At 41.5% G+C, this 14214-nt stretch overlaps 1 protein-coding gene across 1 annotated transcript in view; it reads right to left on the bottom strand.

Moving 5' to 3' along the window:
• ASPH (aspartate beta-hydroxylase) overlaps positions 1 to 14214 on the bottom strand; it is a 176723-nt gene that overhangs the window by 48896 nt on the left and 113613 nt on the right. The window contains exons 18-19 of the mRNA XM_047783864.1: positions 6857 to 7007; positions 3422 to 3558 (exon numbers count right to left, since the gene is read on the bottom strand). Coding sequence (XP_047639820.1) covers positions 3422 to 3558; positions 6857 to 7007 — 288 coding nt within the window. The remainder of the gene's footprint in view (positions 1 to 3421; positions 3559 to 6856; positions 7008 to 14214) is intronic.

Raw genomic sequence — 14214 nt, 5'->3', positions numbered from 1 at the left:
TCGCCCACTGCGATCCATCAGGCTTAAATGGCCCCATTTCCCTCAATTCAAAATGTTTCCAATTCTACACATTAGTTCTCCAAGAATGAAAAAAATGAATGAAAAGGCAATGACTATTAAAGCACTGTTTTAACAATGCAAATCAGCAAAATCTCTGTCAATTTTATGACCTCAATATTTTTTTTAGTGATCAGGGAAAAACTGCTTTAAATTAGTTCTCCTCGAAGTCAACTCTCAATGGTTATTATACACTTCTTTATATATAGCCTTAATTATTGCCTTACTTAGGAGAAAATTTAGATTTGCATTCAAGATAATGTTATGGTCCACTCATTCAACATAAATTTCTTGAACACCCAGCCCATTTTAAGTACTGAGGATAAAGTGGTGAGCAAATCCAATATTCTGTGATAAAACCCAGGTAAATATTTAATATAAATCAAATCATTGTTTATGACTGTATGCATTTATTATGATTAAAGATAAATTACACAAAATGCCTCCAAATTAAATATTAGCAGTGAGTTATCAAAACAACAACATTGAACTTGTGAAACTGCTTAGACAAGCTCATTTACAGAATGAAAATGAAAGCTGAAGAAGGTTGGAGTTGAAAACATGCAGAAAAAAAGGTGAATATCTTGTAGCTTCTCTTCGTCCTTGAGCCTGAGTTGCAAAGGGAAGTCATGGGATCTTTACACAGAAGGAGTGAGGGTGCCAGGCGGGGACCCCATGCCCCTGGCGAATCCACAGTACACAGTGCCCATATTTTAGCGTTTTCCATCTTGCATCTGTACATGCACCTCATGCGCTGGCAAATCCAGCCAACGATACCTTCACAATATGTTCAGAATCATACCCCTTTTTCAATTCCTCTACTGCTGCTGCCTTGGTCCAAGTCTATCATTTCTCTACATTCTTATAGGAGCCTCCCACAGCTGACTCTCTGCAGCACCAGCCTGACTCTCCTGTAACCCCTTCTCCACGCAGCTTGTATAAGCACAAGCCTGGGCAGGATGGATCTCTCCTATGTTAGGCAAGAGATGATACATGCCCGGGTAAAAAAGGAAGGGGACTTGAAAGATATGGAGGAGATAAAGTTAACAGAGATTAGGGATTTGGGACCAGGTTCTAACTCCATAAGGGCATATACTCTGTGTTTGTTTCTTTAACCCGCTTCCCAAGCGAGTGTGTGTGGGTTTCAGTCACTATGTGCTGAGTGAAAGGATACATGTCAGGAGTGAGGGAGGGAGGGGTCAGGAAGATGCTGGACTTTCCACCGGGTGTGACTCAGGGAAGTGATGTGTTACCAACGTGGAGGAAGGTGGAGGAGAGCCTCCAAAAGCCACGGCTGTGAGGCAACCACCTCCAACCACTTTAAATCGGTCTTGGTTGAAACTAGAAGGAGCTAAAAAACCCAGAAAGGGAGTGATTGATGGTTTTTATAGATTTATTCAAAGATAAAAATCAACATAGGAGAAATATAAAGTTACAATATCCCTTTTCTGAAAATGATCTTTGACTGAGACATCAACATATAGGATAAACTTTGGTAAAGGAAAGAGAATCCATTAGATTCAGCTTATTAACTTAGCAGTGAGAGCAGGGAACAAAAGACAAACCCCACACATATTTTCAGGATGTTAATATGTCTTTAAAAAGAAACCCATTCGGTTGTGTAATATGGGGATATTTTAGACTTTCTGCATCCTGTTATTAATTCCTATGGGATTATAATTTCAAATATATAAACAACAGCAGGTTAAGTTTTATTTTTCAAAATGAATGAAAATGTTTCAACATCATTTAGTATCAGGTTAAAGGAATAAATATATTCAAGGAAGGTTTTGCAAAAGGACAAACCTATAGTGCATGAAAGAAACAAGGATGCCTTCAGACCCTAGGCTAACCTCGAATGTCCTTGACACCCTATAGACACTTGAGCATGGTTTTTTGGAAGAAGGAAGGAAGGAGGAAAGGCAGGAAGGGAGAGAGAGAGGGAAGAAAGGACTTCTGTAATTCCATCTTTGTGGCTTGTGAAAGTGTGTATCTAATAATGGGCATTTCTGATATAGTTTGGCAATTCTTACATTCCTATGTTCCTGGACCATTGAGATAACACGATGTTTCTCTTAGCCAAACTCTGCAAGACAGGGTATTCAATGTACTGTCTTAGCCCTTAGCAAATACAATGCCCCATATGGACTTATTTCATGATTTATAACAGGTACCTTAGTAGGTGGCACACATTTTCAACACTGTAAGCTCAATCCACTCTGAATAGATAGTAGAAATGCTATAAACAGCAAAGGTCCCATTTCTTCTCTTTCAGAAAATGGAAAAATTAGGACAAAAGTCAAAAGACTATTGCTCTGAAAGTCCGTTTTTCTTGATTAGGGGACCAAGAGCGGGAAAAAAAAAAAAAAAAAAAGAGGAAAGCACCACTTTGTGAGTGGATCCAGTCCCTAGACTGAGAATGAAATCACTATTCCCCACAGCATTTTAAAAACAGAAGGAATCTTATTGCCTGTACTGAGCAGCAGCATTTTGATGCAAAGTACATCAGCTTGAAAGCCATTGATCCCAAGACCTAAATAACAGAATAACAACGAAATGTGCTTTTTTTCTTTTACAGAGGCTCTGATGTGCTCCAGCTTCCAAGTTCATTGGGTATCCTGTCTATTCTTTTTTTTCTTTTTTTCTTTTTTCCGCTGTACAGCATGGGGATCAAGTTACTCTTACATGTATACATTTTTTTCCCACTCTTTGTTCTGCTGCAATATGAGTATCTAGACATAGTTCTCAATCCTGTCTATTCTGTACCAACGTCCCTCAGTGCTTGAAGGAGTCACAGTTTTCTAGATTATATAGTTACTTGTGACTTTGCAGTTATTTATTACAGCATCCATTATAAGGGAGACTTTTTTTAAAGGTATCCTTGCTATAGGATCAAACAGTCAATGCCCTCTGAAAGGTGAGTGATTTAATCCATAGGTCCGAAAGTCTTGTGTTGTGTAGTCTCTCTCTAGTTTGGACTTTGAGTGAAAAGAAGTACAAGATTATGTGTTTTTCAGGTCATGAGTTTAAGTTATAAGCTTTTGAGTTCCTCTTCCTATCATAAAGAACACTTTTAGAAAGGCTATTTGTGGACTGATAAATACATCATTTTTTAAAATATCACAATTATAGGTTGAAGGTTTTGATGTACCAAGGGTCATCTAAAATCTAAAATCTTCTGATGAAGTGGGGAAAGGATGAAACAAAACTTAGGATAGCCAACCATAATAATACTTAAATTCAATTTAACTGAATATAAAATAGAGTAAGAGACAGGAAGAATTAAATGCAATTTGCAAGTAACATTAGAACTTCATATTCAAAATAATTTGATGTAGTTAATAGCACATTGCTGCTTGCTCACCGCTTCATAAACCTTCTTGGCATTGTCATTATCTCCTATCAAGAGGTACCCCACTCCGAGGTCATTCTTTAAGGAAGTGTCATCAGGAAAGAGTTGAACTAGCTTCTGTAGAGTAAGCAGGGAACCTCTCATCTGACCTGATTTGGTGGAAAGAAAAAAAAAAAAAACAGATTATGTTCACCTTTGTATTGAGACTACACATTATAAGAGACTATTCAACAGAGCCTGAAGACCTGCTTAAATCTGACTGTATACTGACAGCTAAGTCTCTATTAGGATTTCATTCTGCAGCTGCCAAAGCATCAGTAGCTCCCATAAGAAGATACTGAATATAATACTGATGATAAATATTTTAAAGGCATTCTTATTTTCTTTTTCTTTTTAATTTTTCCATAGTTGATTTACAATGTCCTGTCAATTTCTGCTGCACAGCAAAGTTACCCAGTTTTTTATATGTATTATATATATATATATATATATATATATATATTCTTTTTCTCTAAATTCATCATCAACATTTACCCTTTGATGTCAAATTCCTACTTAAGAAAATTTCAGTTACCAAGTCCTTACTTAAAAAGTATTTTTTCTGGGATATTTTTGGTTTATTATGACTAACTTTAAAATTATGCACAGAGAACAGATAAATTAAAAAATCTAATAGATTCCATAGAGGGTCCAGCACCCTCCATGGAACCTGAGGAGGCACTGAGGTGCTCTCCTCTCTGGCTTTCGACCTAGTCCTTGAGGCAAAGGAGGCATCGTTCGGTATTAGGGCGCCCTCTGGTGGACGAGAAGATACTATGCGTACACGTGTCACGAAAACTGAGCTTCAGTTCATTTTTAAGACTGTCTTATGGAATTTAAGATTTCAGGGGCCAGGCGTCATTACTCCTCACCATAGCTGGAAAGACAAGTATAACAGAAAGTTTTCCAAATGAGACTAGTACACATAATGAGATTAATTACCACTAGGGTTTTGCTGACAAACTGAAAATCAGCTAAGATGGTAGGACCATCAATAAGCTAATGCAGATAGGATTGTTTGTGCCATATTTTAGATTCCATGTACAAGTGACATCATATGGTATTTGTCTTTATCTTTCTGCTTTACTTCACCTGGTATGAGAATCTCTAGTTGCATCCACATCGCTGCAAATGGCATTATTTAGTTTTTTTGGGGGGGGAGTGGGATGGACTGAGAGTTTGATGTTAGTAGACGTAAACTATTACATTTAAAAAGGAGAAGCAATGAGATCCTCCTGCCTCGCACAGGGAACTCTATCTGCTCTCTTGGGATAGACCATGATGGAAGATAATCTAAGAAAGGGAATGTATACATAGGTAAGACTGGGTCACTTTGCTGTACGGCAGAAATTGGCGTAACATTGTAAATCAACTATACGTTAATAATTAAAAAAAAAAAAGCTAATTGCAGTTAGATGCCTCCCTAACAGAAAACCTATCTGGCGTAAAATACCGCTACTTTACCCCATGACCCACTCTCCATTACTGGCGACCTAGGGTGGTTTGCTCAGCCATTCTTTGTTGCATGAATAAATCTGACTCCCCCTCCCTGGACCCTTCCTTCCCATCTGCCCAGCCTAGGCTCACACTCTCCTTCTGCCTCTAAACTCCCTCCAGCTGAACCACGGCAAAGGCCCAGGTGAGATTTTGTCCTGCTGCCACATGCTCCCTGTTCCTTCCACGCTGCCTCTGAGGAACGAACCACCTTGTCTGCGTCGGATTCCCTCCCCGTCTCATTCTCATTCAGAGGGAAGACTAGATTCAAATATTGAAGGACTATTTTGAAAGAAGGTCAGATCTACTCACAGGTCATCTTTCTCCAGGGCTATATAGGGTGATGAGGCAGACAGTTAGTGCAGAGTTTAATAAAAGGGCACCAAAAATCCAGGAATCAAGATGAAAGATATTTTATGTCTTTCTTTCTTTCTTTAGGGCCGTACCTGCGGTATATGGAGGTTCCCAGGCTAGGGGTCCAATTGGAGCTACAGCTGCCGGCCTACGCCAGAGCCACAGCAACACGGGATCCGAGCTATGTCTGCAACCTACACCACAGCTCATGGCAATGCCGCATCTTTAACCCACTGAGTGAGGCCAGGAATTAAACTCGCATCCTCATGGACACTCGTCAGGTTCATAACCGGCTGAGCCACGACGGGAACACCTATGTATTCTTTTTAAAAATAAAAATTAATGTAAAAAACCCACCGTGCTAAACAGAGCCATATCAGAGGCCTGCAGAAAGAGGACAGCTTGGTGATACTGATTGTGCACCCAAGGTGCGTGCGTGCATGGAGCCGCAGCCCTGCCTTTTCCATTCGCTCTGTGTGCTGTGCATTTTTCTTCCCCTGGACTAGCCCTTATGAATATGTCTAATGGGCTATTTCTTCCAGTTTCTAACCCATTTTCCAAAGCGACACAACTCCCTTTAATTCTAACCCTCGGAAAACTGATACAAGGTTCAGTTGGCCTTGAACATTACTTTCATGGGGCTCTTCTAGTGACATTGAGATAATTCGCCTATGTAACCCATCCAGCCAGCAGAGAGCCCACCTGAGCAGTTACACATGCTTTAGTCTCCCCTCCCGGCACACTGAGGGCATTCTGGGTGAGAGAGAACCCATCACTAGCCTGGTTAAAATAAAGTGAGTCTCACTTGCCTTTGGCCCTGGGAACCTGGGTCAGTCAGAGTAGATGCTTTATGCTGCTCTGTTCAAAGAATTTGCAAATTTGCTTGTTGATGAACATTTTTTCCCTATCATGCTCTTTGGTATAAAGTAAAAAACTCAACAGGTAAAATTTTTAGAGGGCTTAGAACCACCATTCCTCCAGAAAAATTATTGCACTCAGAGTTTCCACTGTGGTTCAGTGGGTGAAGAATCCGACTGCGGCAGGGTTAAAAGATCCGGTGTGGCCACAACTGAGGCATAGGTCACAGCTGCGGCTTAGACTCAATCCCTGGCCCGGGGGACTGGGGCCACAGGCCATGGGTGCAGCCACAAAAAAAAAAAAAAATTACTGCACTGATGATTTCAGCCTCCGTGAATCAGTTGGTGATAGTTCAGAAAGAGAAGAGTTTGGGATGATAGGAGGAGCTCTTGATTGCAGACCTATTAATTTATTAGCTATGATTCCTTAGGCAAATTATCCAACCTCTCAAGATTCCATTTGCCTCATCTGTAAAATGTGTTTGGGGTGGATTGGCGGCAAAAATACCATCTGCATCTTTGCCAGTATGAAGATTAGGATTGCTATTTCAGTCTGTCACCGTCAGATAAATTGCCTGAAATGAGTTATAATACTCAGGTTTCCTTCCATGTAACTAAACTTTTCTATAAGTACACACAGCCGTCAGGCTTTTCAAGATAAAAGTGCACCATTTGCTACTGAGCAGATTCTTATCCATCTCACCTAGAAATTGTTGTCTGTCTGACCGTCGCTTCAAGCTCAGCTTCACGAGGTCTGCAGGGACGTCGGGCAGGCTGGCCGCCTCCTGGTAAGTCTGGATGGCCCTGCGCAGGATCTCATTGCTCCTCCTCTTCTCGGCCAAATCATCTTCACACTGGAGGAAGTTGCGACACGGGATAAATGTCCCAGGACAAGCTATTTTTGCAGTTACCCAAAATATTTATGAAAAGTTGGCTTTGGGACATGCTTTCAAAGTCATCTGAGGAGTTCCCATTGTGGCCCAGTGGTTAATGAATCTGACTAGGAACCATGAGGTTGCAGGTTCGATCCCTGGACTTGCTCAATGGGTTAAGGACCCGGCGTTGCTGTGAGCTGTGGTGTAGGTCCCGTGTTGCTGTGGCTCTGGCGTAGGCCGGCGGCTATAGCTCCAATTAGCCTCTAATTGGAGGCTAGCCTCCTCTAGCCTGGGAACCTCCATATGCCACGGGTGCGGCCCTAGAAAAGACCAAAAAAAAAAAAAAGAGCAGTCATCCAAGACATCCATCCTACACCGTTGGTGGGAATGTAAACTAGTATAACCACTATGGAGAAGAGCATGGAAGTGCCTCGGAAAACTGAACATAGAGCTACCATTTATATGATCCAGCAATCCCACTCCTGGGCATATATCAGGACAAAACCATCATTCAAAAAGATATATGCACCTCTATATTCATAGCAGCACTATTTACAAAGGTGAAGACATGGAAACAACCTAAGTGTCCACTGACAGATGAAAGGGTTAAGAAGATGTGGTACATATACATAATGGAATACTACTCAGCCATAAAAAAGAACAAAATAATGCCATTTGCAGCAACATGGATGCAACTAGAGATTCTGATACTAAGCAGAGCAAGTCAGAAAGAGAAAAACAAATACCACGTGATATCACTTATATGTGGAATCTAAAATATGGCACAAATGAACCTATCTATAAAGCAGAGACAGACTCAGACATGAAGAGCAGACTTGTGGTTGCCGGGGTCAGGGGTGAGGGAGTGGGATGGACTTGAGGTTGGTAGATGCAAACTATTACATTGAGAATGGATGGGCAATGAGGTCCTACTGTATATAGCACAAGGAACTATATCCAGTCTCTTGCAATAGAACATGATGGAAGATAATATAAGAAGATAAATATGTGTGTGTGTGCACGCACGCGTGAGAGAGAGAGAGAGGAGACTGGGTCACTTTGCTGTACAGCAGAAATTAGCATAACATTGTAAATCAATTATACCTTAATTTTAAAAAAGTAATCCAGGACAAATGAAAATTTTCTTTTTATGAAGGATAAACAAGTAAAGCAAAGCAACACAACCCATTATTTTCGTAATAGGAAGAAAAGTTAGGACTACAGAGGAGAAAGAATATTGTGAAAGCAAGGCTAATATATGCTGGGCTGTTACACATTAACATTAGCAGACAGAACTCCCATCCGCAGGTCCTGTTCTTTCACTGGTTTATCCCTGTGTTCATTCATTCATTCAACAGCTATGTTCTGGGAGTCAGGCATTGTTCTATGCAGGTGGCAGACAGATTGGACAAAACGGACGAAGCCCTTTTCCCTTTTTGCTTCGTTCTGGAAAGTTACATCAATACGCAAATGAAAGTATCACGTGTCTTGGGGCTGTAAGTGTTGTGGATACAATGCAGGCTTAGGAATTCCTGGCTTAGGAATGCCATAAATGCTGTGGATACAATGCAGGCTTAGGAACACTGGGAGTGGGCGGCAGGGAGGATTCCGCTTTAACGAAGATGGTCAAAGAGGGTCTGAGAGAAGAGAGGAAGTGAGGCACCAACATATGTGGGAGAAGAGCATTCTAGGCAATGTGATGCCTCTCGTGGCCCCAGCAAGAGCATTTCCATGGGGCTTCTGGGGACCCAGAATTGAATGGAGCAGGTTTAAGAGAAAACAGGAGGGAGGGAGGTGAAGACAACGATTTCAAGGAATTTTGCTGTAAAGGGAAGTAGAGAGATGGACCAGTAATTGTAGGTAATGTAGACAAAAGGGAGAGGTTTTGTTTTTGTTTGGTTGGGTTTTTTTAAGCAATGGGAAATATTAGAGCCTGTTTCTAAGCTGATAAGAAAGTCCCAGGAGAGGGGGCACATCTGATGATGCAGGGGACCCAAAATTAGAATGATGTCTTTCAGTAGGTGAGAACAGTTCATCCATGAGAACAGGGACCAAAATACTGGGGTGGGAAGAGAGGGGAGAACGTGTAAAATGGTTTTGCAAATCTCATCAGATTTAGTTGACTACAATTTGAAGATGACCATTTGAGAAAATGTGATATAGATGCTAAAAGAAGTATACGTGGGTTTTTTTTCCCTTAGATTACCCTATTTAGCATTTTTACCTTGTTAAAATAAAGTACGTTCTGTAGGCGATATATAGATTCCTACAGAACCAAAATAAAGCATAATCCCACATGGAGTTCCCATTGTGGCGCAGTGGTTAATGAATCTGACTAGAAACCATCAGGTTGCAGGTTCGATCCCTGGCCTTGCTCAGTAGGTTAAGGATCCGGCGTTGCCGTGAGCTGTGGTGTAATTTGCAGACTCGGCTGGGATCCCGTGTTGCTGTGGCTCTGGTGTAGGCCGGTGGCTACAGCTCCAATTCAACCCCTAGCCTGGGAACCTCCATATGCTGAGGGAGCGGCCCAAGAAATGGCAAAAAGACAAAAAAACAAAAACAAAAACAAAACCATGATCCCACAATGTGAAGACATAGTAAGAAAATGATCCATCCCTACCCGGCCCCCAAATGAAAAACTAATAAGAACCAGGACAAATGGATAAAAATAAGATATCTGTGGGAAGCTTTTCAGAAAAATATCACATCAAAGAAATCACTTATTGGAGTTCCTGTCATGGCTCAGTGGTTAACGAATCTGACTAGGAACCATGAGGTTTCGGGTTGGGTCCCTGGCCTTGCTCAGTGGGTTAAGGATCCCACGTTGCTGTGGCTGTGGTGTAGGCCAGTGGCTACAGCTCCGATTGGACCCCTGGCCTGGGAACCTCCATATGCCATGGAAGTGGCCCCAGAAAAGGCAAAAAGACAAAAAAAAAAAAGGAAATGACTTATTAACATGCACTGATAAGGATAAGTTTCCTAAGACGAAGAGGGCTGGAATTGAAGTGTGGTGACAGACAATGATGGACTTATGATAAAGGAAAATTGATGGGATGAAACTCTGTAGGTTAGAAAAGGGCAATTCACCTGTGCCTGACAGATAAAAGCTTCCACATATACAACAATCTTTTCATATCTGCAAATGGTCTCCAGAATAGACATATCTACCAAGAGAGAAAATCCAATGTCAGTGACCCATACCGGTCATCCTGCTTCGTGGCCTTCCATATATTCACATCCTGGCTTTTCTATTTAGGCATCAGTTTCTTGTGAGTTTGGCTATAGTGAGTTAACTCCCCAAAACATGACTGTTCGTAAATGATGTCACAGAATGCCAGTCCTAGAGCTGAGAGAGCCCTTTTGAGGCCATCTCATTTGCCTTCTTCATCTGGCAACCCCTTCGAGCTACCAAACAGATCCCAGGACTGAAGGTTTTTCAAGGTCAGTGCAAGGACAAATGCCTACCAAAACATCATTCTCTATAGAGAGAGTAATACATATCTTACCAAACTCAATCTGAAATGAGAAAATGATGATACAACTACACACTTTGTTCCTCTGTCCCCACCCCTGATCCTCAAGTCCTTCATCTGAATGAAGTATAAACATTTTAGAACCTCCAGGGTTGGAAAATATCGGTATTAAAATGGCACATAATTTTTAAAATCTCTTGTAGAAAACCAATAGGCTTTGCTCTGAAAATCAAAATTGATTTTGATCAATTTAGCACACGGAGATAAACGATTTGTGCTGAAACTGAACATTTGTTTCAGGATGTTAACATCACAAAGTGTTTTGATTGGAAACAACTCCCGATCCAACCTTTCTAAGAGGTATGGCATATCTTGCCTGAGAGGCATTAACGATTTGTGTAAGATAATAAAGTGAATTGAGCTCATAATTTAATATTTTGTGTCTGATGATCAGGGAACTCGGTCAAAATTGATTTTTACAGTAATCCAAAGATTAAGACAATATCAGCGCTATTTTAGAAATGACAAATACTATAGTTTCTATTTAACTTAATGTTGCGGAATTTTAAAAATGTGTTGGGATATTCCATTGACTGTTTAATCTGCTGACAAAGAATGAAAAAGCCATCATATTCCTCCCTATGAAATCCATCCTCTGTAGAACTTTTTTCTAAAACTCTTATGAATTTAAAGTTTCTGTTAAATTAGTCTGTTAAACCTTACTTTACCATGTTTAAATTGTGCACTGATGTTAATGGCAATAACACTTTGTAGCATAATAGTTCAGAGATAAGAAACATTGCTGGGGCGTAAATCTCAAATTCTTACTGTTAAATAAGAGTATAAATACAGCCACTGCCTTGTGCAAAAAGTACCGCATTACTTAGACTTTGGTACCTGCAATTAATATCACATATGGAGAAAAATTTTAAGTCGTCAAACATTTTTGCCATAATTAGCATCTGCCCCAATCTTTATTCTCTTGAGTTAACATCCTTTCCTTCACCAAATGATTGTCAGAACTAGTGGCAAAGCACATCACTTATATGAATAGGTGTGATCTTTTGGCAACACACACATATTCTCTTGCTCAATAATAACAATACAATTTAGAAGTTTGGGAGGATTACTGACCAAATTCATTTATAGGAAAAATGCAGTTGCTGTCTGCTAAACCTAGTCTATATCGTACCATGGATAAAAGGAACTTCTTTGCATTAAATTTTCACAAATTTAACTTATTGAAACTGAATTAATACAAATTTAATTAATAAGTTTTTAAAGGGAAGACAGGAAGAACTTAAGCATCTGGATTTTGAGTGGTCGTCACCCTCAGTTCAGAGCAAAACATACTTGTTTTATCTCTAGACGTGTTGGTTTCCGTATGAGTGTCACACCCAAGTGACTGCACTGCCCCCTCCAATGGGGTGTTGGCAGCTTCTCCTGGGTCTGGAAAATTTCTGCAGCTCTACATCTGTTGTTTCCGGGCAGGCCTGACAGTCTGGTCCCCGAGGCAGGCTGGAGGAGCTCAACTGCCTGACACTTGCACATCAGCCTCGGCTTTCATCCTGGGTTCCAGACACCATAACTCCAATGGTCTGCTGGACATGTGCACTTGATTGTGTCATAGGCATCACAAACTTAACAGGACCGAAAGAAAACTCTTGATTTTGCAGCCCCCGAAACCTGTGCCTCTACCCATCTTCTGGGTCAGTAACTGGCATCTCCTCAGATGGCCCACCCCCAAACCCCAGGGTTGCCCTTGAGTCCTCTCTTCCTGACCCTCACATCAAATCCATCATCAAGTCCTCTTGGCTCCGCCCTTTTCCACTGCCCATCTCCACGGCCATAACCACTGTCCGAGCTAGTGGATCTCAGGCCCCCCATTCTCCTGGCTTCTACTCTGCAAGCTATTCTCCACCCAGCAACCAAAGCAATCGTCATTAAAACAAACAAACAGACAACCAGCCAGGCATGCCATGCACAAACCCTCCAAGGCTCCCACGGCTCAGAGAATTAAACCGCCACCACGTCACCCCTCTCGGCTCAGCCCTCCCTAGTCCCCACAGATAATGCCAAGGCTGAGTCCCGGCATCATGGCCTTTGTCCCCACTGTTCGCTCTGTCTGGACATCTCCTTCCTCGACCTTGTCACATCTCAGCCACTTGTCACCTCCCTTTTTGGATCATCTTATCTCAAGTGTAGTCTGCTGTCACTCAAATACAACATCTGCAAACAAAAAAAAATCTTTTTTTTTTTTTTTTTTTAATGGCCCACTCCGGGCATATGGAGATATGTCCCCAGGCTAGGGACTGAATATGAGCTATGGCAACACTGGATCCCTTAACCCACTGCACCTTGCCAGGGATCAAACCCCAGCCTCTGCAGTGACCTGAGCCACTGCAGTCGGATTCTTAACCCACGGTGCCACAGTGAGCACACCAACAAAACATCTTAATGACCTGCTCTATATTCCATGACTTTCTCTTTGCGGCATGTATTACTATGTGGGATGGTCTAATGTATTTATTTTAACATTTCTAATATTCTTTAAATATATATTTATTCGTAAAGACTTTCAGGGTTTTGCTCTAAGGTCACGTCCGCGGTGAGATATTTTCCTGCCGTCCTATCCAGCACCTCAACCCCCTCACGCATCCTATGTCTGGGCTCTGCCTTGTTTTTGTCTCCTGACAAAGTATCCGGTAGCAAAAGCAATAGATTTTCTATGTCTCATGATTGTCTTCTCCATTACAATGAAAATGCCATGTGTTTTGTGGGTGGCTGCAGTGCCTGGAACAGGGCCTGCCACATAGTGGGCTTTCACTAAAAAATTGTGAATAAGAAACTTTTAAAATAGCTTCCATTGGAATATAAGCTCCACAAGGACAGAGACCCCTAGAGTGTCCTCTAGATAATCCCAGGGCCTAAAACAGTACGTGACCCACAGAGGGTTTCCGCAGCTACAGACAGATGTGGAAAAGCTTCATGAATTGAGGAGCTGGAAAACGGAGAAGGTTCAGTAAGAAAGGAGAAGGTGGAGGTGGCGATGGGAGAAGGGAGGTGGTAAGAAACGAGTCAGCTGATAGAAACTACAGAGAGAACAAAGTCTATCCACTTTATTTTATTATTTTATTTTATTTTACTTTCTCTTTTTAGGGCCACACCCATGGCATATGGAGGTTCCCAGGCTAGGGGTCCAATCAGAGCTGTAGCTGCCAGCCTACGCCACAGCCACAGCAAACACTGGATCCAAGCCGCATCTGCAACCTACACCACAGCTCACGGCAACGCCGGATCCTTAACCCACTGAGTGAGGCCAGGGATCGAATCCGAAACCTCATGGTTCTTAGTCAGGCTTGTTAATCACTGAGCCACAACAGGAACTCCCTATTCCACTTTATATTAAAAGAGTCTTTCCTAAGCACCCTCTGCAGGCACTTCTAGTGATAAAACGAGGTTCCCAAAGCCCTAAGGAACCTGAGGTCAAAACTATGTGGTGGGTCTAAACAGAAGGAACGTGAGGGTGATGGGAAATGAGTGACAAAAGTGTTATTCTTTATTTTCTTTGCAAACCCAGACAGAAGCCATATGGAGGGGGAGAAAAAGAAAAGCCACTAAATTCACCAGTGCAAAACAGCAATAATTAATTGTCTTATTTTAAAATATTTTTTGCTTGAATTCAGGCATATGCGTGAGAAATTGATTCAGCA

Source organism: Phacochoerus africanus, chromosome 6, assembly GCF_016906955.1.
Source record: "Phacochoerus africanus isolate WHEZ1 chromosome 6, ROS_Pafr_v1, whole genome shotgun sequence".
Lineage (NCBI taxonomy): Eukaryota > Metazoa > Chordata > Mammalia > Artiodactyla > Suidae > Phacochoerus > Phacochoerus africanus.
Note: the sequence above shows the minus strand (reverse complement) of the source record. Positions and strands in the feature narration are given on the sequence as shown.